The sequence below is a fragment of the Liolophura sinensis genome, chromosome 3 (assembly GCF_032854445.1).
Source record: "Liolophura sinensis isolate JHLJ2023 chromosome 3, CUHK_Ljap_v2, whole genome shotgun sequence".
Lineage (NCBI taxonomy): Eukaryota > Metazoa > Mollusca > Polyplacophora > Chitonida > Chitonidae > Liolophura > Liolophura sinensis.
The window spans coordinates 19001495-19025500 of record NC_088297.1 but is presented as its reverse complement, the minus strand read 5'-3'; the positions used below and the strand labels follow the sequence as shown (position 1 = coordinate 19025500).

The following is a 24006-nucleotide window of genomic DNA, read 5'->3' as shown; positions in this document are numbered from 1 at the left end:
TAAATTGGTTATCCCGTGTACAAATTATATGAATGAAAATGTCATATTTAGTTTTAGTACGCTACATAGTGCTATAGCAAGCAATATATGGTTGAATCTACAGGACAATGTTCCACAGTTTGTTTGCTTGCTTCCTTTCACTGTTAGAAAGAAACACTGTGGTTTCTTCATGTTGCTTTTCCTCTATATCTGTAGGTACTCTCCTCTCCACAACATCCGTGTACCACCCGGTGACCTTCAGTATCCATCCATCCTTCTGCTCACAGGAGATCACGATGACAGAGTTGTCCCACTTCATTCGCTCAAGTACATAGCGGAACTACAGCACAAGTTCAGGGATGTTGGCAAGCAGGTACTTTTAGTGTTACTTGCCCGGCTCATTTGGCTGGGACGCCATGCCTTCCCCCATGCCTTTACCAAATCCTAGCTAGGGGTCTGGGGGATGGGTGTAAGTTTCTGTGCTCATAGGAGAGTCTGGGGATGATTAAAGGTGACAGCGAGGGTCAGTGTGTGTGCTACAGCAAGGAAAGTGTTGACTATTCTGACTACGTGGTTCACATCCTGATTGGTCTAAGCCAATTCTCAATAAGGCAGACTGTATGTGTTACCAGAGATTCCTTTTTTTCTGCCAGTGACAGATGTACCCATTTTCATTTGTTTATTTATTTGATTGGTGTTTTACACCATGTTTTCGGTTATACGATGGCTGCCAGAAACTGGGCAGAGTCCGCGGGAAACCCACAACCATCTGCAGATTGCATGCAGATCTTCCCTGGTATGACGGGAGAGGTGTTCTGGAATGAAACTTGTGAGAGGCTCCTGGATCATTGTGCTGCACAAGTATGCTATAACCACTAGACCTCGAAGCCCCTGTACCCATTATACATTTAGTGTAGTATACCTTGTACCTCGGTCATGGTCAGTTGTAATGACGTCTGTGGTCAGAGCGTCTGCTTTGAAGTTGGTAGACCCCCAAAATCAAATCCGGGTCGGGTAATATCCAAAGACTTTGAAAATGATACTCGTTGCTGCCTCGCTTGGCGCTCTGCACTGAGGGGTTAGAGCAACGAAAACATGACTGATTGGCTCGGTGTCAGTATAATGTGAATTGGTGTGGGTGTCATATCTGGTGTCTTCAGCATGATGCTTTAGTGGTGGCAGCACGTGGCCAACATAAACCCTGCCACAAGAAGACACAGTATATATGTACACACACCTAATGACTCCTCACTGACACATGAGTGAAAAATTATCATTACCTTAAGCCCCAAGCATACATACACATACATACATACATACATACAAGATAGATGAGAAAATGAAGGAATTTAAATATGATCGGGTGTGAAATTACTCATCCGATTTTACACGCATACATATGATCACATATATACATATTTGTACATGTGTTTGCCACATGCAGAAAGAACAATTTGTGATCCCTGTGGGTAATCAAATTTTTAGTTAGTTAACACAATGTCTGATTTTTTCCCTCTTGATTTTTTTTTTTTTCTTTCTTGTTGCAGACAAACCCTCTGATGATTCAAATTGACACAAAATCTGGTCACGGCTCAGGGAAACCAACAGCTAAAATAGTGAGTACACATAGCAGGTGTGGTTATTTCTCACTTTGTGTGTGTCCAAAGGTATAAATAAAAGATGACACAAGATTTGATGGCTTGGTGTTTAATACCCAATGATATATTCCATATTTGTGAAAGAGTGGGGCCCGAAATAGGGAAGTTGCGAGTGACAATTCTTTTTATTGCTGAAATCGGTCAAAAAAAAAGTAAATAATGTGGAAAATAAAATAAAATCAAAATAAGAAGTCTTACTTTGTTTTTTTTTCTCTGTTACATGATTTCCTGGTGTCAGCCTGTACAACACAAATTAATAGTAGTATTGATATGAATTCTGTTAACATGCACCTAATTCTTTTTTTGTTTTTTTTTCAGATAGAAGAGGTGACAGACATTTACTGTTTCATGTCTCTAACTCTTGGACTGGAATGGGCTGAATGACTCACCACCTACTCACCACTTGCTCACTTGTGACTGCCGTTGATGGGACCATTACAGTATACTTAGTCAGAGACCTCAAAAAAAAAAGAAAAAAAACAAATTAAAAAAAAGTGTCATCTGTCTTTAAAGTAACATCTAGTGGCTAAAAACTCAAATCCCATTTAAAACACAGTGCAGCTCTTGTCCTGTTATATTCATTTAAACAAAGTGCTGAATTATTTTGAGTTATTTCAACCATTTTTGTTTTTTGTTTTTTTTGTGTGTGTGTGTGTATGTGGATTTTTCTTTTTCATTTGTAATTCTCCACATACATGTGTAATCCATACCTTTTGTTCAAACAAACTGATGTAAAATGCCATGCATGAAAATACTTTTTGTTCACCATTGCTTTGCTGTGGATGGAAGTATCTTGTTTGAAATCTTACTAACATTTCTATGTAATCCCGGTTTTAATTTACCAAATGAACAAATAAACATTACAGTATAATTTTTAAGGTCATGTGTTCACATTGATGTACATGTGTGTATGTATGTGTGTATGTAACATTTCCCTGTAATCTGGTTTTATTTTACCAAATGAACAAATAAACATTACAGTATAATTTTTTGAAGGTCATGTGTTCACATTGATGTACATGTGTGTATGTATGTATGTATGTAACATTTCTCTGTAATCCCGGTTTTATTTTACCAAATGAACAAATAAACATTACAGTATAATTTTCAAGGTCATGTGTTGACATTGATGTACATGTGTGTATGTATGTATGTAACATTTCTATGTAATCCCAGTTTTAATTTACCAAATGAACAAATAAACATTACAGTATAATTTTCAAGGTCATGTGTTCACATTGATGAACAAATAAACGTTACAGTATAATTTTCAAGATCATGTGTTGACATTGATGTACATGTGTGTATGTATGTATGTAACATTTCTATGTAATCCCAGTTTTAATTTACCAAATGAACAAATAAACATTACAGTATAATTTTCAAGGTCATGTGTTCACATTGATGAACAAATAAACATTACAGTATAATTTTCAAGATCATGTGTTCACATTGATGTACATGTGTGTATGTATGTATGTAACATTTCTATGTAATCCCAGTTTTAATTTACCAAATGAACAAATAAACATTACAGTATAATTTTCAAGGTCATGTGTTCACATTGATGTATATGTGTGTGTGTGTGTGTGTGTAAGTATGTCTGTATGTATGTGTGTACATATGTGTGTTTTATGTAGGCTTGGGGTTTTATGTTATATATGTACTTAACTATTGTGGCTTAGTTGTTTAGGGCAGTACAGCATAATGACCCAGGATCCTCTCACCAATGCGGTCGCTGTGAGTTGAAGTCCAGCTCCGGCTGGGTTCCTCTCCGGCCGTACGCGAGAACGCCTGTCAGCAACCTGCGGATGGTCGTGGGTCTTCACTGGGCTCTGCAGGGTTTTCATACACCATAATACTGGTCGCCGATGTATAAGTGAAATATTCTTTAGTACGGCGTAAAACACCATTAAATAAATAAATAAATACAATTTTTCAGTTATAGGACAAGGAGTCGTCATTAGGTGTGTGTATATATAGACTGTGTATTCTCAGAGCGAGTCCACACCGCCAGAGAATATCATGTGTATCATGCAAATACCCAAGTTCCAGTAGCCGTTATGGGCGAAGTGTTTAGCATGCCAGGTCAGGACAGTGATACAGGAACCTCTCACCAATGTGATCTTGAGTTCAAGTCCAGCTCAAGTTGGCTTCCTCTCCCGCTGTACGAGGGAAGGTCTGCCAGCAACCTGAAGATGTTTGCGGTATTCCCCAGTCCAGTTTCAAACATTAATCAAATAAATAAATAAATTGAGTTACAGTTTGTCTTCATCACATATAGACAAGTATTCATAATGTGCCAGGATTTGGGGATATATATATTTTGGGATAAGGGCACGTTATTGTGTTGTAATGTTAGGGCTTAAATCCCTTGGATATGCCAGAAGCCGCAGCCTTCATGGTCGAGGGAGGTAGCATGCCAGCGCAGTGCAATGAGGCAGGGGCCTCCCTCCAATGCGGTCCAACTCATGCTGGGTTCCTCTCCGTGGGAAGGTCTGCAGCAACCTGCAGATGGTCGTGGATTTCCCCCGGGCTTTGCCTGGTTTACTCCAACAATAATGCTGGCTGCGGTGATTGGAGTGAAATGTTCTTGAGCACGGCGCAAAACACCAATCAAATAAATAAGTAGTTTATTTATTTATTATCCCCAAACCAGATTACATGAGTTCACAGTTTTGATCACTGTGTTGACAGGTATAGGCCTACACGCCTGCAGGTATGAACAATCAACTATGCAGCATGTGCCCAAATTACATGTACTTCAACGCAAGTGAGAGGGTCTGCCAGCAATCTGTGGATGGTCGTGGGTTTTTCTCGGTTTCCTCCCACCATAATGGGGGCCTACGTGGCTCAGTTGGTTAGTGCGCTAGCGCAGCACAATGACCCAGGAGTCTCTCACTGTGAGTTCAAGTCCAGCTCATGCTGGCTTCCTCTCCGGCTGTACGTGGGAAGGTCTGCCAGCAACCTGTGGATGGTCGTGGGGTTCCCCCGGGCTCTGCCCGGTTTCCACCCACCATAATGCTGACCACCGTCGTATAAGTGAAATATTCTTGAGTACGGCATAAAACACCAATCAAATAAATAAATCCCACCATAATGCTTGCCGCCATCGTATAAGTAAAATACATGTATTCATGAGTACAGCGTAAAATACGAATCGTATAAATAAATAAATAAATAACCTGTACTTCAAGCGTAAAACCCCTCCTGGCTTGATCCTCTGCAAAAGGGGAGGATCAACTGGGTGTCAGTATCATGTGACAGAGTGAGGTGTCATGTCCGGTTGCTTCGGCATGATACTTTAGTGGCGGCAGCAGTTAGGCAGCATGGACCCACCCTGGTACAAGAAGCCACATTATACATACACCTACTGACTCTTCGTCATCTTGATTGAAAAACTGTTAAGTACAATGTAAAACCCCACGCATTCATTCATTCAAACCCAAAACAATTACACAACATTTTTTCATTGGCCTCAAATCCATTCAAGTTTGTCGAGGTGTGTATAGAGGGGTCAGTTTGTAAATCAAACGTATTTCACACATCTGACAAGAGGGCAAGTTCTGTCCATCCATGCGTTGCATTTTGTCTTGTAGTATGAGTTCACAAGGCATTATTGCAAAAACTAGTGCCTACGTGTTAAGGTTGTTCCAGCAAATGCTTTCACCATAAGTTTCTTAAATGTTCCAATGAGTAGTTTTTTTGTTAGTAAATAATTTCTGGGACTTCTCTATATAACTCTATATTTCAGCTTAAACCAGGGTTAGGTCCAGTTATTAGTTGTGTTGAATTAGATGGTTATTTAGCTATTATAAGTTACATGGTTACTCATTGATAGGATATGCAAATATATGGTGTCAATAACCGTCATATTTTGCGAGGCATCAGCCGATAGGATACGCTAATATATGGTGTCAATAATCCCCAATATGAAGATTAATGACACCATATATTTGTGTGTATCAAATCATTTCCATCTCAACCCATCAATTCAGTGCAGAAGGCCAATGCTCCAAAAATGTGACCATTATATTCAAACCCAACAAAGGGAGATAACCTACTCTGCAGATACATTTGATGACGTCTGCAGGATTCGAGAATATATCTATACCCTGCATGGTTGTTGTCCAATGAGAAGCGGGATATTTTGTCTGATAAGGGATAAATGGACAGTTGCAATCAAATCAAAACTTAGATACATATTTTGATTATTGACAACTCAAACTAATACGATACACAATTCGGATACTGATTTCATTCTTTTGCCTAGAACATTCATTGAATCCGTCTTAATTTCATACTTAATATACTTTCTTAGTTCTCTGATGGTTTGTGTTGAACATCTTGTAATTTTTGACCTGGTACACCCATTTTGTGACAATGCAATGTACCGTTCTTGGTGAAAGGCAAGAAATCTTCAGTCAACTTCATATAAGGGTGGGGCCTCTGTGGCACAGTTGGTTAGCACGCTATCACAGCATAATGACCCAGGAGCCTATCACCGATGCGGTTGCTGTGAGTTCAAGTCCAGCTCATGCTGGCTTCCTCTCGGACTATACGTGGGAAGGTCTGCCAGCAACCTGTGGATGGTCGTGGGTTTCCTCCGGGCTCTGCCTGGTTTCCTCCCACCATAACGCTGGCCGCTGTCACATAAGTGAAATATTCTTGAGTATGGAGTGAAAATCAAATCAAATCACGTAAGGCCATGTGAAAGCAGCAGCATCATCAAAAGCTCATTACTGCCAAAGACCTGACTACAGTCGAGACTGAGAATATCAAGGATAATCTAGATTGGAACTAACCAACTCCTCATGACTGACACTTTTTGGAAGAATCAATTATTGTTTAAAAGAAGACAATGCCAAAACAATTGTATATTTACACTTATAAAGTATCCCACATAAAGTTTAAAAATCATAACTTTCTGAATTTTTTATTTTGCCTAACCGAGAGTAAGCAAAATCTCAGACACTGAGAAAATCAACAGCACCACGTTATCAATTTTGATCAATACAAATTATCTCAATAACCTGAGAATGCTGTTGTTTCAGGTTCGTCCACTTCACCTGAACTGATGTGTTTGAAACATCATGTTTCCCCTTGCTTTAACACGGCGTATATCCTATAACGTAATGGTAACGTAAAAATTCCTGATTTTGATAAAAAATTTTGAAAAAAAAAAAGTAAAATTTGATTTACTGAGTTATTAAGCACATCAGAAAAAAATGATTATGGGTGTTGTCAGTAGGTCAATTTCCCCAGCTCTTCTGGAATAACCCTGGTTATATTATTTGTCGTCTTTTCTTTTAATGCCACTTTTGGCAGTATTACAGCCCTTGACACTGAGCCGTGAAAGGAAAGTATCAGTGTTTTATAACCACTATACCTCTAACCTGTATAATTTTAACTAAAAAGTTATGCTAACTATATAATGTGGTGCAACTACCTGTAAGTATGAAAAAAAAAAGGCAAAAAAATAAAAGATAAACTTCTCTGGGTTGATATATATGTATTATATTACCTTGTACTTGTTTGAAAAAAACAAACAAACAGAATCCATCAGAATAAACTGTATCCTTTATCACAAACAGGTCATACAGGACTTATTTCAATCTTGATTCAGATAATTTACATGATTTTAAGCAACTGAAAATAACCAAAGAATAAAAATTATGACTGTTCAGACCACATAACATCACAAACTATTTTCTAAAATAACAAAAAAAAAAAAAATAATTAAATAAAAAATCTGAAGATCTCGATAGCCTTCACATCCTTCATAAAGAAATGTCCCCAAAATGTAACCCACACCTTGTGGAACATGCATCACCTGAATCACTCCTCATCTTCATATAAATCACTCTTCAAATGGAACAAATTTCATACAGAACATGTTACATGTGGAACATTCTTGACAGAGAAACAATTTGTTCACAATGGAACATCCTTGACAGAGAAACAATTTGTTCACAATGGAACATTCTTGACAGAGAAACAATTTGTTCACAATGGAACACTATTCACCTGAAAAAGCTTTCATAAGGAACATTATTCATGTGGAACAAACGTCATATTGAATATATTTCCGATAAAGCATCCTTCACATGGAACTTTTTTTCACAAGAACATTCTTCACATGGGAAACTCTTCACATGAAATATTCTTCACAAAATCCATGTTCATTCTTCTTACGTAACAACTTCACTAACAGTATACATCCACATGTACTTACCACAAAATATTACTTCTTGGGGGGAAAAAAAGTCATTCAAATTCAGGAAACAAAATCAAACAATTCAAATGGTAAAAAAATAAAACTGTATATGTGAGATCACAAACACGTTGAAATCTTACATCACCAGAATCATTTTCAATTATGTTAACCCCAATCTCATCAGGATATTTAAAAAGGTGAAAAACAAACATGAAACACTTAACAAAATCTTACCTCTAAATATGTGTACAAAAATATTGCCACACAGTGACTGGCTGATCTGAACATTTCTAGCCAAAAATCCAAAATAAAACCTACATGTATGGTACAGTCAAAACTTACTCACACAAGTGCTGAATGTATATATTATTTTCAAAATTTCTGAAACATCAACCAGTTGTCGTAAAGAGGAACAAGAGCACACAATTTAGATTTCTCCTAATTCCAGACAAAACAAATTTCACATCAATTTAAAGTCGGCAACAAAACTTTTCTTCCTGATGGCACCTCAATTAGCCACTCTCTCTATGGAACATGCATCTCCAATCCACAAAACCATGATGCTGTACTTACAATGTACATTAAGGAATAAGGAAATTCAATGAAAAATCTTTGGTTTTTGCCTGATGAAACCATGGTTTAGTCTGCAAACCGTTTCACCCTTTCGTTTTCAAAAGTGCAAAATCTTTCGTCTTCTTAATGAAGATTGTATTCTTGTCATAAATTAAGCACTTTTTTTTTAATTTTAGTCTTCATTAAATTTCCATAAAGGCAGTAATTCTATTTAATTCGCAACAAAATTTATAACATCTACCAGATATGAAATTCCCACAGAAAATGTCACTCCAAGTATCAGACTTAGTTTCTTCATTACCTCAATCAATAATGCTTTTACATGCATTTAAACAGATAATATTACCATATATACGGGATATCTGTTTATATCTGTGTATGTTTATTTATAACCTTCTCAATTTTATACATCATTAAATTCCCACTGTTTTGAGCTTCCATTTTCATCATATATAAGAACAAGAAGTTCAAAACTAGAAAATGGGTGTTTTCTCCGTTTGCGTTTTTCTCATTCATGTCCCGGATCTTCACATCAGACTTTTCCCTATTTATTTCTACACACCTCTCAAAGGTCAATGATTATTCATTACTGGTATAATGTAAGTTTAAGAAAAAAAAATGAATACATTAAAAAAATTCGTCCAGAGAAAACAGCCGGAAAACTCCTAAACAAACCAAATAAAAGAGTAGACCTACCTTAATTCATCAGCCTTTTCACATATAATGGAGCAACTTTCAACGCATTTTATGGGCATTTTTAGTTTAATTTTGGAGACAAAACTATAATAATCACCTCACAAACATAAGAAAAAGACGAAGAATTACAGTATGGTATATACTCTTCAGTACAAATATCCAAGGTTATGCACTCTCCTGGAATTGTCAGATGCTCTTGTAGCTAAAGCTTGAATTATCAACAGTGTGGAGCAGTACAGTGCTTGAAATTTTTCTTTTACTATCTGCTCAAATGTAGGTTACGTTTTTGCCAGCTATTAGTTGACTGTATATGTATGACTGTTCGTCAATCTGTCTTTCGCTAACTGTATGGACAAAGGCTTTGTATGGACTCTGGTGAAAGTTTGGTTGACCTTGGGCTGAGGACCAATCCATTAACCAGAAGGGAGAAATCTAGCTCACTGCAAAAGACATTTAGAGTCGAAACCATGGATTTATACTCCCAACCTATGTTCAAGACCAACCTGCCGATGGTCGTGGGTTTCCTCCCACCATAATGCTGGCCGCCGTTGTATCAGTGAAATATTCTGGAGTATGGCATAAAACACCAGTCAAAGAAATAAATAAATATGTTCAAGACTAAACTGAAAATACTGAACATTGAACGATTATGGCTACAGAATATTGAACGATCTGATTAGTGAGGTTATAAATTGGTATAAATCTGTTTTATGCTGGTGGCTGAAATATAGAATTACATAACTGTCACTTCCAAATAGGGTGGAGATTACACAACTCAAACAAAACTCAAGAAAAAAAGCACATAGGCTTAATTTAAAAACAAACTGAATAATCACATGTATTTAGACATAAACTGATGTTAAATTACCTTAGTGTATAGAAATAAAACATCTGACATTTAAGAGCAGTTAACTTAAGTCCTAGCCGTTTTAACTCCAAAACTGTCGAAAAAATTAAAACACTGAGACTTAATTAAACACTACATTCCTTTTAGAAAAAGGAACAGAAAGATCATGATTGCGTCAATAATGAAATACAGCATCAGGTACATGCAAAAATGTAGTACTATAAAATGAGTCAGAAGCCTGACCAATATGTAACATACCACACTCAAGCTGCACTATTTTGCTTTTAAAAAAAAAAAGAAACAACACAAGCGCAATACTTTTCCTCATCACCTTAAAACAGGGTTAGTCTCTGGAATATGTGACATACATGTGCCATAAATGACCAAAAATTTCGTCAAGATAGGTGCATTTTTTGAGGCAAATAAATGTCACTTAATATTATTTTTGGTGCTGAAACTTCAAGTTTTCTTGTGAAATATGATCCCATGTTTCAAGAAAATCTCAAAAAACTTTTCTAAAATCAACAGAATTCTCAGAATCAGGAAAAATGGGGATATTAGTCATGGACAAGATTTATGGTATTTATAAAATTACTGAACATCTAACCCACCAGTCGAAACTGTATCAATGATATTTAAAATTGTTAAACTCTTTTTGAAAAGAACTGAATGCATTGAAATATTTGAATTCTATGGTGGGTTTTAATGACCTTACCGACAGTGTTATTGGGCTCCAATGACATCAGGGGCTTCTCTCACTTGACCTTAAAGGGCTACAGAATTAATTCCGATTAACTGATGTGAGAGTGGGGCAAGTACAGGCTATACCATGCCTAAGCTGAATTTTAGGGATGGTACACTTTATTCAAAAGTGACTAAAGCTGCAGGGTTTAACACAGGAAACCCTGTCTCCACTTTCAATCAATCAGCATCAGTCCTGCATCCCTTTAACCATGTGTTTTCTTCTGTATTACTGTACATTACATAATGCACATAATAAAAAAAAAAAATCTGTATGATATTATCTGTACCCGAGAATACACGTGGTCCATAAAGCCCACCTTAAAATTCAACTATTAAAGCACAGTATTTCATTCTACCCATGAAAGTTTCATTCGTTCATCTGTCTGTTGTTTAAAGCCTTACGCAATAACTTTTTCATTTATCCGGAGTGCCTAGGATAAATGCCTGATCTTTGGCAGGTTATAAATGTGAAAACCACACTGGTGGAAAACAGGTGATCTTCATCAAGCATTATATTGTGCAAATATTATGGTCAGACGAGAATCATCAAGTGCTTATTGTTACCAAGGCGCTACAGGGTGCGAAAAGTATTTGATGAAGTTTTCCGTGATCAGCCTTATATGAATGACATTTGCCGTGTTCTTCTTTCAGCTATATCTCACACAGGGTTAGATCTGAGTATTAAGATGCAGTTTCATCGGCGCTATATTAAAAAGATCCAATCGCTCCTGGATGATTCATGGTTCAAAAAACACAAAACCGGAGAGTAAAGGAATCAATATCTACATGAAAGATTTCCAAATTAAAAAAAGAAAACATACTTATTAACACAAAATTGTTCTCTCTGTTTCCCATTCTTACATCCTTTTAAATATCAAAGAGGACAACACTGGAGGAAATAAGGATTATACTCACTGAAAAAAAAAAAGAACCAAAATATGATACATGTAAATGATTAAAAGAAAAAAAAAAGAGTAATATAGATATAACAATATGGATAAAACTTACGGACGTGAATTAAAAGAATCAGTAAGTGGTCATTTTAAAATTATAACAGTATACAGTAAAATTTAAAAAATAAAAAACCCTTAAACCAAAAGAGTAATAAGTTTAATTGAAAAAAATGGTCTGGTTGCCATAACAATGACTAAGGTCCATACACATGGTGTTTTCGTATAATTACACTGGATTTGAATTTCGCACACATCCTCTTATTGGTTGAACAGTTTTGTATTTTACATAAATAAAACTTGTTTCACCCTAACCGGTATACATGCACGACTTTGTCCCACACAGTGAGGAATAATCCAACAGCTTTGTAAAAATATTTGCTAAAGAAATATGTAAATGAGTACCAGCTGATTTTAGCACACACTATCACACTGTCGACCCTTGTGACACCCATGCATTGTAGACAACAATGATGGCAAAGCTGGGAACGTCTAGAGATCATTCCAGTGATGCCGTATTTTGTATCAGAAAAGGTGTTATACATGTGTACAAACAAAAACAAGTAAAAATTGATAAGTTTTCTTACAGTTACATATGTTTTTTGACATCTTTCCACTGACTTGTTATAATCCATGCATGGTTTGATATTTCCACTCGGCATCCTAGCATGTCAAAGATGCGGATTTACATACAGATTTACTTTCACTTTCATTTCTAGGCTGTACATATATACATGTATGTATCTAGATGCAATGTACAGGTACTATATGCAGTCAAAAAAAGAATTACTGCAAAGTAAATACTACACATATATGAATTATACAGTACGTACACGCATATGACATGATAATGTTGGATCACACTGTTCCTTCATTATAACAAACATCACGTTGCTATCTATGTACTGTTAATATTTTTGGAATAATTTGTCAAATTCACAAGTTGTCAAGTTGTACATAATCACATGCCAGTTTCTAGCGTCAACTCCAGTAAGTTTCTCCTGTAAACTTGTTTCAACAGTTTGTCTCCTGGTTTCCAACCACTGACAGGGGTAAGAGCAAATATATATATATCAAAATGCTTTCCTTCAAGCATTCTTATTTCAAAAGTGACAATTTTTTACTACATGTGTATTTCATTAATGAAACTTCGTGCTCATAACAACACATAAATCTTCCCAGAAAACTGAACCGTTTTATGTAAAAAAAAAAAACAACCACAATTTCACCAAGGGCAGATAACTGGGGATGGGATGGACAGAGGAGGGCTGGTCATCTCCCTTCGTCAGCCTACAAACAAGTTATCTCAGACTGCTGTGACACATACTCTTCATCTATGAATTCCAGGCAGTGCCCCGCAGCATTAAAATAGCTGGTCGAGGAAGGTTGAGGTGGACATTCACTGGCAGAACTCACAGAGAAATCATCTCCATCATCTGATTCTGGTCCAAAAGCCCCAAGATCGTATGACTTGCAGTCACTTGCTGGTTTCAAACTTTTCTGCTTGACGTCCAGGTTGACTGTTTCAGATGTAGACAGCGGGGAAACATTCACACATAGATCCAATTCGTCCTGCATCTCATTCTTTCCTTCAGATTTTCCATCAACATCTTTCGTGCTTTTGATCGGGCACTTTTCTGCTAAGCTCGTCTTTTTGGGTGGCAGCTCCTTTTCCTTCGACATTTTACCGCAGACGATGTTCAACCATGGTACATGAGCAATGCCTTTCCCTTCTCCTTCCTTGGCACTGTTTTTCACTGACAAAATGTTGTTGTTGGTCAAAACTTCAGCTTCCAGTGTCGTCTTCTCCAATTCTTTAGCAAACTGTACCTTTTCTATTTTGCGACAGATGGATTTACCTTTGGCAGACATCGTTGCTTCACCAGACTGAATTTTAGTTGTTGGAATTTGGTCAACAGAGCTCTCGATAGTATTGTCAGGTTTATTTTTCGTCAGCTGTATTGCCCCTTTTATATTCGCTGTATCATCCTTTCGCCACGAAGAGTTGCTATGCTTGGTGTCTGTGTCTTCCTCGTCACTCTTGTCGTCGATATATCGTGTAACAACATTTAGCACTTCCATCGTATACTCAAGGTCTGCTTCACCAGCAGGATTAGGGCGCATAATTCGCGCTGTAGTGACGGCTCGTTTATTCAGCACCTCACCTCTGCTGTTACCCGGTGTGGGATTGCCGTCTGACGGGAGAACTTCCACGTTCACTTCTTTCTCATCAACTCTCGCAGACACAGTAGGAAGCACTCCGTTCAGCGCTGTCTCAGCTGTCAAATCACGTCGGTGCATGACATTCTCAGAAAATCGTGACACTGGCAGGTGCACTGGTGGCAAGTCATTTGTGCCCGACAAGAACCGCTGCATGCTACCGTTGCGGGCTAGTATGCCTCGCCGGATAACAACATCCAAATCATCTGCCGTCATGTAGTCCGGGAACAACGTGTGCTGTTCCGGAAAAAGATACACATTCCTGGGGAAGCGCTGCTCTTGTTCCATGCGCCGACGACGTTCCCGCTGTTTTCTTAGCTTCAGACGCTTGTGCAGCTTGTATCCACCATAGAAAGGCGCCGCAATCGTTCCAAACCCAAGGAACAGTGCAGCTCCACCCACAGCTAGACCTGCTACAACAGGTGCCACAAGAAGCTTTCCACCTGCGGACAGACAGACAAACATACATACAGATATACAGACATGTTAATATACATGCAAAACACACTTTGCTGCAAAAAAAAAAACGAAAAATTGCATAAAACTCAGATGGAAGAGTGTGAAAAGTTACATTACTGTAATTCCTAAACTTTTTCGCATACAATTTGTGCACATTTTTAATTTGATTTTGGAGACAGAGGCAGTCTACACAGAATATGAATAAGCCTGAATTTACACCTTGAAAACGTGCAAAAAGGTTACAGAATTACAGTAATTTTGTCAATGTGATCTTTTTTTCCAATTTTTCTTTGAAGAGAAAAAGACAGTTGAAAATAATTTTTGTATCATGAGTATTTTGAACCACATCAAGGTATATACTGTCTTTGTTTAATAATAGTACAAATCGGGATGCAGAATATGTTTAATAAATATATTTGCGCCAGAATTTGATCTTTTCAGCTGACAAATGTGTTTAACCTGGATTCTGATCATATCTGTATTTTCAATATAATCATAAATATTATAATAATTCAGATTAAAGGCATGTGATTGAATGTAAGACATCCGTACAAAAATATTTTCAAAGACCCTATTTTTGTGAAAGAAAAAATTGCAAAAAAAAAATGAAAGACCAAATTTGCAAACAAGATTTCAAGCTCTTGCATTTGATTTTGGCATTGTTTTTATGTTTCTTCTTCTTTATAGCATATCATTTTTATTTTGTTTTTGTCTTTTTTGTTTAGTTTGATTTATTGCTTTTCACAAATCAAAATTATCATTTAAGACCTAATTTCATTTTTACATACCCAACCTTCAGCGAAAGACAGTATTTCGAAGTGCACTGAAATTAATATTGCAGCAATAACTAAGATGGCATTCACATGTTAGTTTTGACTGTTGACTAAGAGTTTGGTGTAATGCAACTCCTGCCCAAATTTGGAACAGACCTGTCTTCACCGTTGTGCTCAAGAATTTCCACTTACAGTATATATACACATATGATAGAGGTCAGAATTAAGGGTAGTCAGTTGAAAACTCCAAATCGGAGTTTCCAAAGTTAAGAAAACTATCGACTTTCTCCATGTTCCTGACAAACCTTCTCACTCAAAGCTGCAGCTAACGCAGTCATGTCTTTGATCACGGGCCTGATAGTCAAAGCACACCACAACGTTTTAAATGTCTGAGCCAGTGATTCACATTAATTCAGTAATAGCTTACACCTTCAATGTACAGAGTATGGAAATCTGTTCATGCACTTCTCGGCTTCATTATCTAAAAAAATTTGTCCACGAAATTTAAACCTGACATTACCTGGTACATGTATAGACAGTGCCCTCAACCTGACATTACCTGGTACATGTATAGAGAGTGCCCTCAACCTGACATTACATGGTACATGTATAGACAGTGCCCTCAACCTGACATTACATGGTACATGTATAGACAGTGCCCTCAACCTGACATTACATTGTACATGTATAGACAGTGCCCTCAACCTGACATTACCTGGTACATGTATAGACAGTGCCCTCAACCTGACATCACATTGTACATGTATAGACAGTGCCCTCAACCTGACATTACATGGTACATGTATAGACAGTGCCCTCAACCTGACATTACATTGTACATGTATAGACAGTGCCCTCAACCTGACATTACCTGGTACATGTATAGACAGTGCCCTCAACCTGACATTACATGGTACATGTATAGACAGTGCCCTCAACCTGACATTACATGGTACATGTATAAACAGTGCCCTCAACCTGACATTACCTGGTACATGTATAGACAGTGCCCTCAACCTGACATTACCTGGTACATGTATAGACAGTGCCCTCAATCTGACATTACATGGTACATGTATAGACAGTGCCCTCAACCTGACATTACATGGTACATGTATAGACAGTGCCCTCAACCTGACATTACATGGTACATGTATAGACAGTGCCCTCAACCTGACATTACATTGTACATGTATAGACAGTGCCCTCAACCTGACATCACATGGTACATGTATAGACAGTGCCCTCAACCTGACATTACATGGGTACATGTATAGACAGTGCCCTCAACCTGACATTACATGGTACATGTATAGACAGTGCCCTCAACCTGACATTACCTGGTACATGTATAGACAGTGCCCTCAACCTGACATTACATGGTACATGTATAGACAGTGCCCTCAACTTACCCAGAATGGCGCCACGTATCAATTTCCTCTTCACTGGGCGATCGGGCAGAAAGCGATATCGACAGCCGAAGACACTCAAACGACTGTAATGATCCCCGATAAATTTGATGTGACGAAATCTCTCACCGCACCGATAGCAGAAGTTGGTCTTACAGCGAGAGCAGATCATGTGATCACAGCCAGCAGCCCTCTGTATGTAGATCTGCCAAATAAATACAATGTACAGGAATTTCAATAAAATGTACTCAGTTTACAATACAATGTTTATTATACTCAGTTTACAATACAATGTTTATTATACTCAGTTTACAATACAATGTTTATTATACTCAGTTTACAATACAATGTTTATTATACTCAGTTTACAATACAGTGTTTATTGTACAAGGTTTACAATACAACGTACTGGGTTTGCAATACCATGTAGAGGGTTTTTATTACAATGTACAGGATGTTTAGTACCATGTAGCTGGTTCTCTATACCATGTATGAGGTTTCCATCACAATGTATGGGGTTTCTAATACAACACATGGAGTTTCTAATACAACATATGGAGTTTCTACTACAGTGTATGGGGTTTTTAATACCACTCATGCTCAATATACACAAGATCTTAAAGATGAACTGAGGGGTTTCAGTGGCTCAGTTGGTTAGCGCGCTAACGCAGCGTAATGATCCAGGAGCCTCTCACCAATGAGGTGGCTGTGAGTTCAATTCCAACTCATGCTGGCTTCCTCTGTGGCCGTACGTGGGAAGGTCTTTCATCAACTTGCGGATGGTCGTGGGTTTCCCCCAGGCTGTGGCCGGTTTCCTCACACCATAATGCTGGCCGCTGTCGTATAAGTGAAATATTCTTGAGTACAGCGTAAAACACCAATCAGATAAATAAATAAATTAAAGATGATCTGTAAATTTTAATTTTCACAATTAGGTGGCCCAGCACTGGGACACCTATTGAAATTGTACAGAATTTCATTATTTTTCTTCTGTTTTTTGAAAGCTTTAAGAGATGTAAGAAGAAAAGTTTTCATTGGGTGTTGTTAAAATTTGATGATTTTAGAAACACGGTTATGAGGCAAGTTTAGGCTGTTTTTGACTAGCTTTGGCCACATGACATGGCAGTCATTTTGGATTTTAATCAAAAACTTTAAAAATCTTTAAAGAACCAAGGAATGGATTCTTTTGAAATCTGATATACTTGTAGAAGGATCCCAGTCAGAACAAGCGTGAAAAAATCTTGGACATGAAAATTTTGGAAGCTCTCCACTGGTCGAACTTATGACGTTATAAAAAGTGTTAAAGTTTGATAATGTTTTCATGTATTCTGGTGTATTTGGCAACGCTGATTCAGAACCAGATTTTGCCTCTCTTTATAACTTTTTGAGATATGGTGAAAAACTTTCTTCAGTCACGTAAATTAAATGGCCTGTAAGATGAGAACTACAAAAGACACAAATCTGAGACTTGCACCAAATTGTAGCCCAAGACATGTAGTTTCTGGTGCACACCAATGGATTAGAGCTACAATCTATAGTTTTCTTGCTAGAAATATTTAAGTGAGACCCCTACTGCAGAAATAGAAATAGGTCAGCCAACTGTCACTCAAACCAATAAATGAACAACTCTCCCTTCTCTCCACAGCTTTCAATAGACAATTTTCAATGTCTGTACATCAAGCCAGCCCTTGGGTAATTCTCAACAATCCCGACGGCATTCCCCCATACCCCTGTGCTATCAGGAATATAACTCCAAAACCATGGTGAAACATACTTATCCACACATGTGCCTTCAGTCATGATGACCCCAAAACATGTTACTCTTATTACATGTAGGCCAAATTCAAAAATTAAAGAAATATCGCGGATTCAAGTTTCTATTCAGGTCTAGACCTTACATGCCAATAAGCAGAGAAAAGTAACTACGAAACCATATGCCATCGCTTTGGACGTCGCCTTTTTAAAGAAAACATAACACAACACCACATAGTCCTTCTATTTACATCAAAATTTCATGTCTCCTAACATTTCTTGTCACCTACATGCACTGTCTTCAACCGCTCTCAAAATTGAACCAAGCCCCAGAAAAGCATATGGGACACTAGTGTGGGGTGATTGCACATCATGTGTTGAACAATCTGAAATGTACATACTTACCCAGGTGCGATGATCGCCGACGCCTAACTCGATTAAGACACTGAGGTGGTTTTCAGCACTAGATGCATTATATATGATACCTGGTAGTGTGGGATCAATCCCAGTTGATTACTTTTCATTTTTGTCATGTCTTTTCTCTACGTTGGATGTTTTTGTAAATACTGTCACAATTTGTACATACAGGTGGAATTTGCTGAACTTTCCACTGTCTATGTACTTTGGTAGTTGAATAAAGCTATTCATTGTTATGTGAGTTACATGCAGCATCTATTGGTAAACACATGTTTTCCAAAGCTTAATTTTTTCGATCATGGCAAATTAGTTCAGTGAATTACTTTCACAGTGTTATCTTATTTGACATTCGATTGGGTCTTGATGCTTGGCCACAGGTATCGTTGTAAGGAACGCAACAGCTTTACTTTACAACATTGTGGAAGGCTTCTTAATATTTACACTTATCCCATGTATAGTAATATTGCATGGAAAATGTCCATCACTTTGTTCTTAGAATGTTGCAACATAATTGAAGGCCAGATAAATGAACCAGTGCCAAGTGGAGCAAATCATGGATAGGTCAGATATGTATGGTTCATTTCAAGACAAACATAAGCTACAAACTGCACACACGTACATTTACATGTATACAAAATAATGGAAGGAACTATCAGGAATATTTCTGCTATTTCAAAGGGCAAGAAAATTGAAAGGCCCAGGCCCAAATTACATGTATATCATGTAGTTTTTGTCAACTAACTTAAAAACTTTAATACACAGATCTGTGGTAATTCAATGCACGGATTTTTCACCAACAGTGCGAGCTTCTGCATGTATCATCTATCCAACATTTGCATATTGCTAGCAGTCAGGTCGTCTCCCTGGAACATTGTGTAAGATCACGTAACAGGGCCTCTGTTCTCTCAGCCATTCATTGTCACACCAAGGCTCCAAGAAAGCCTGATACATGGACAACTTCAAATTTTGGCACACCTGGTAGTCTGCTAATTTTTGCTCATATATTTGTAATTCTAGCAGGAATACTGATTTTTTTCTCTCACATGGTTCGACCATCTAATGAACAACATACATGTACTCATATCTTTACTTTTCCAAAAGGCTGGTAAAGAAATGTAATATTCTACTTTCAACGCAAAATAATATCTGTCCCAAATTTTAGAAGAATTAGGGTACATATACAAGTACATTATGTGCGTGTAAGGAAACAAATATGTGTGTTCTATACAGTTTACTACAGATTTAAAAAAAATTATTCCACGTTGTCAGCATACACAGAATGACCCTGTTAACATTACAGTAACCAGTCAGACATCATCGTATAAGAACCACTGACATATCTGCATACGTGTACAAACACAAATCTGACAGGGGACATGTTTATCTTCTCGTATATACCAGGGATGAGACACATACAGGGATGAAAAACACATACTCATTTTTTTTATAAATAAAAAGGAATTCCTCCAAAAAGAGACAATGTCTCATGCTTGATATAAATGCATACACACTGTACTTCTATGCTGGGTCTTCTTTCTTCAAGACTGCTTTCACACATTTACTGAGAGCTAACTCAACACAGCATGACAAAGACATGTACTGCACATGGATGGTAAATAAGCTAATGATACACCCATGACTTCACTGCATATCTTGCTTGATCCTGAGAGTTCTAATGATTTTAGAAAAGTGCTTTGAGGTTTGTTTGAATGGTATGATGATACCCTATTGGTAATACGTACATGTAAGCTTCTCCAGCCATTACTTGCTTTTAGAAATGCACTAGACTGGGGTGAATTTTTATGTCACTTACTGCTGTTTCTTTATCATTTCTTACTTCACTAGAACACATGTATGTGTGTCCATTTATTGGTGTCATTGATATGCACTTTATACATTAAGTCTATAGAGCAGGTCAGTCTCCCAGACGTGGCTAAATCTCCCCAGGTATATCGGCAGTTGACAAGGTTGAAGAATTACATGTGCGTTCATTCTGACTTCTGACAATGTGCGTTAAAGATGTGTAATGCCTACAAGTACCTAAATGTGGAATTCCCTTTTCATCCTCTACATTTCTACTACAAAACTAACTATTAAATGGGAAAATTACATGTTACGTTTTCAAAATTTTTTTTTTTTTTGTAGGCATGAACAATCATTAAAAAAATTTTACCTCAGCTTCAGAGCCCATACTGCACAAGTATATGTGTATATATATCACTATAATTCCATTGGGGGTCATACTCTGATAGAATATTTCACTTCTTACATTTACATGCACTGTACAGTGGTCAGGGTACAAGAGCAAGGGAAACTGGTGTGATGGTGGGACACATGACCAAACCAGTAACCTAACTTCATATATCCCAAACTTTCTTCTAAATAGGAGGAATACCATGTTTTAAGTTTTTGTTCCAAAGTAAGATTAATTAAGACATGACATGACAGACTGATGTTTACCCACATGGTGTCTATTATCATACTAACCTTATTTATTTATTTGATTGTACATGGAGTTGTATGCAGTCCTCAAGAAAATTTGACTCATACGACATCTGCCACCATTATAGAGTAAGGAGGCAATCAGCGACCATCTGCAGGTTGCTGCCTCAACCAGAGAGGAAGTGAGCATGAGCTGGACTTGAACTCACCAGTCATTATGCTGCGTTACCACTCGAACCGCTAGGCCAAGGAGGTCACCATACTCAAAAATTTTTCACTTATATACGTACAAGTACTAGACAGCATTCAAGTTTATGGCAATGAGTGAAGGAAACCCTGAGTAAGAAAATCGTTGCTGACAAATTTCGTATACTTTGTATGAGCGTATCCTCTATATGACTGTATCACTTAATGCTCTGTGTATATGTAATTTCTACAGTTTTGCCTACCTTACATCTTGGACACCGTTGAGCGTTGTGCTGGCCTGCTCTGAGTTCTTTTGCCCAAGCTCGCAGTAGTTTATCTCCCTTGCGGAACTCTTTACATAGGATGCCCTCGTGCCAGGGAGCCTGGCAAGGGAAACACCACACCAAGCTGCAGTCTTCACAGCTCACCTTCAGCCCCTTTGACGCTGACTTAAGTGATTTTGTGTTCTCCTCGCTCAGCTTCATCACGTGGGAACACCTTGGACAGGTCTTGAAATGCGGATCTTGGTTGGCATCCACAAGGAACTTGTAGTATTTTTCTTTGGTGCTTGGCTCAAGTTTCGCTAGGACTTCATCCCTATGGATGTATGAGGAACACTCAAGACTTAAACACTCAATACGTACATTAGCTTGGTTCACCTGGGTGGCCAGATACTGTGACAAGCAGTCTGAACAAACGGCGAGTTGACAGCAAGGGCGTAGGGTCATATTATCAAACACACAACATATGGCACATTCAACTGACTGAACCTGCGGGCCAACTGGATATGTTGGGATATCCGGAGGAGATGGGTCATCAGGATCTTCACTATCCGACGGATCCATCATATCCAACATTAAAATTTGGTCCAAGAATTCCGGCCACTCCGGCTCCAGCGCTAAGTCCATGTTGTTGTCGTCGAAGTTTCGGGCACGGAGTTCCCTCAGCTGCAAGGCTCGTGCATACACGCTGTCCAGGCGCTCGATATCATCTTGTTCCCGCTCAATAACCGACACGATATCACTATCCGAGCTGTCAGAACTGGTGCTGCCATGACTGTATCGTGAAGTATGTGCAGCTAATGCATCGGGTAAGAAGTTGTAAACAGACTGATTTGGATGGTAAGGATCTTCCATGTTAATCTCACTGACCCAAAAGGCAAATGAGGTGGAGGTTTTGCTGGGTTTTCCTTTCGTTTTTGCTTTTTCCTTTTTTTTTTTTTTTCTTTCTCACTTTCTCACCGGATGTTTAAATTTACATTGTTGATCGGATTACAAAGTGATTGTTCCAGGTATCACTTGCACAGTTCTCCATGACACGTGTGACAACATTTGCACTGGCTTACGTCAGAAGGATAAAACTAGCTACATGTACTCTCCCAAACACAATTTCCATCCAGTTTTCTCTTTCACATAAATGAAGTCCGCATCAGCCAAAACCTTTTACCAATGACAGTGGCTGAGAAATAGCAAGACTCACTTAAATCGGAATTCCGCAACATCGCTGATAAAACCAACCACACACCAGTCTAAACATTTGCGGAATTAAATCGCGTTCTTTGGATTCACCGACAAGATTGTGAATAAATTTCGTTCTCTTTTATCTGACTTCCTCCTATCACAAGCCCAGCCAACAACGACATTGTGGTGTTTCCGCAATGAAGTTGACGTCATCAAAACATGTGCCCCCTTGCACTCGTACCTTGCACGTCATCAAGTACACGTGCATCTGTCAGATGGACGGCATACATGCATTTATAGTTTTGAGCATCCGGCCTGTCAAGCAACAGGAGATGATAAATAACAAGGAGCTAAATGGGAGAAATGCTGGTTTTTGTCGATTCCTAAACTTTAAAGTACTACAGGACAATGACACTATTATATCTGAAGGCTAGACACATTCTGATTACTTTTCCAGAAAGAACATCTTACCTCAAAATAATGTTTTTTATTGTTTATGCTGAAATCTTCCTCATTGCTTATCTCACCAGGGTTACATTCGTTTTGTTTTCACCTCCAGTACTTTAGTTGCGTGACCAAAGAGTGTGCTGATGACTGGCTCAGAGCAACTATGACTATGCTTAATCCCTTTCAATTTCCTCTGTAATATGTATAAAAGGTTGGGGAGAGGGATGATATAGCGCATTTTAACTAACACTGGGCGTAATATTTATCTATCACAATGACAAATCTGATTGTTGCAGCTTCATAGTTCATAGTTACAGTATTAAATTCAGCGGCCTTCAAAAATTGTTGATTCTCAGCAATTATCACGCTGTTCTACAATTTATAAAATGCTTCGCTTTTTCATACTGGTAAATTTTTTTTTAAAAATCTCTAAATTTAGGCCAATATTATTTAATTTCTGTATAAAATTGACAATATAAGGTGGATATAGGGCCTAGACTCTAAATCTAACATAGGCCCTCTAATAACAATTCTACGAAAACAAATAAGCTTTTTTGTTCTAGTATATTAAGTAAGAATCTTATATATATATGCGCTATACAGAATTGGTGTTCAGTTTTTTCGGCACAGAATTCTGTCGTGCTTTCTTAGATTAAGGTATATAAACACGACCGGCAGAGAATTTTATTAATCATGCGTGTAGGTACGTTTTATTAATGGATACGCCCACAAGAGTTACCGGTAGATATGCAAGTGTAAGTACATATATGGTTGCGT

The 24006-nt window shown here is 37.8% G+C and overlaps 2 protein-coding genes across 2 annotated transcripts in view; one reads left to right on the top strand and one right to left on the bottom strand.

Annotated features, from left to right (window-relative positions):
• LOC135463568 (prolyl endopeptidase-like) overlaps window positions 1-3186 on the top strand; it is a 31593-nt gene extending 28407 nt beyond the window's left edge. Inside the window, exons 18-20 of the mRNA XM_064740868.1 lie at window positions 196-352; window positions 1527-1595; window positions 1956-3186. Of these exons, the coding sequence (XP_064596938.1) occupies window positions 196-352; window positions 1527-1595; window positions 1956-2021 (292 nt within the window). The 3' untranslated portion in view covers window positions 2022-3186. The remainder of the gene's footprint in view (window positions 1-195; window positions 353-1526; window positions 1596-1955) is intronic.
• An 8662-nt stretch (window positions 3187-11848) lies between these two features.
• Window positions 11849-22963, bottom strand: LOC135463807 (uncharacterized). Its single transcript, XM_064741251.1, has 3 exons — window positions 21586-22963; window positions 16529-16730; window positions 11849-14327 (listed from the first exon to the last, which is right to left on the bottom strand). The coding sequence occupies exons 1-3, from the start codon at window positions 22456-22458 to the stop codon at window positions 12955-12957; spliced, it is 2448 nt and encodes an 815-aa protein (XP_064597321.1). The 5' UTR covers window positions 22459-22963; the 3' UTR covers window positions 11849-12954.
• Between the last annotated feature and the right edge of the window lie 1043 nt (window positions 22964-24006).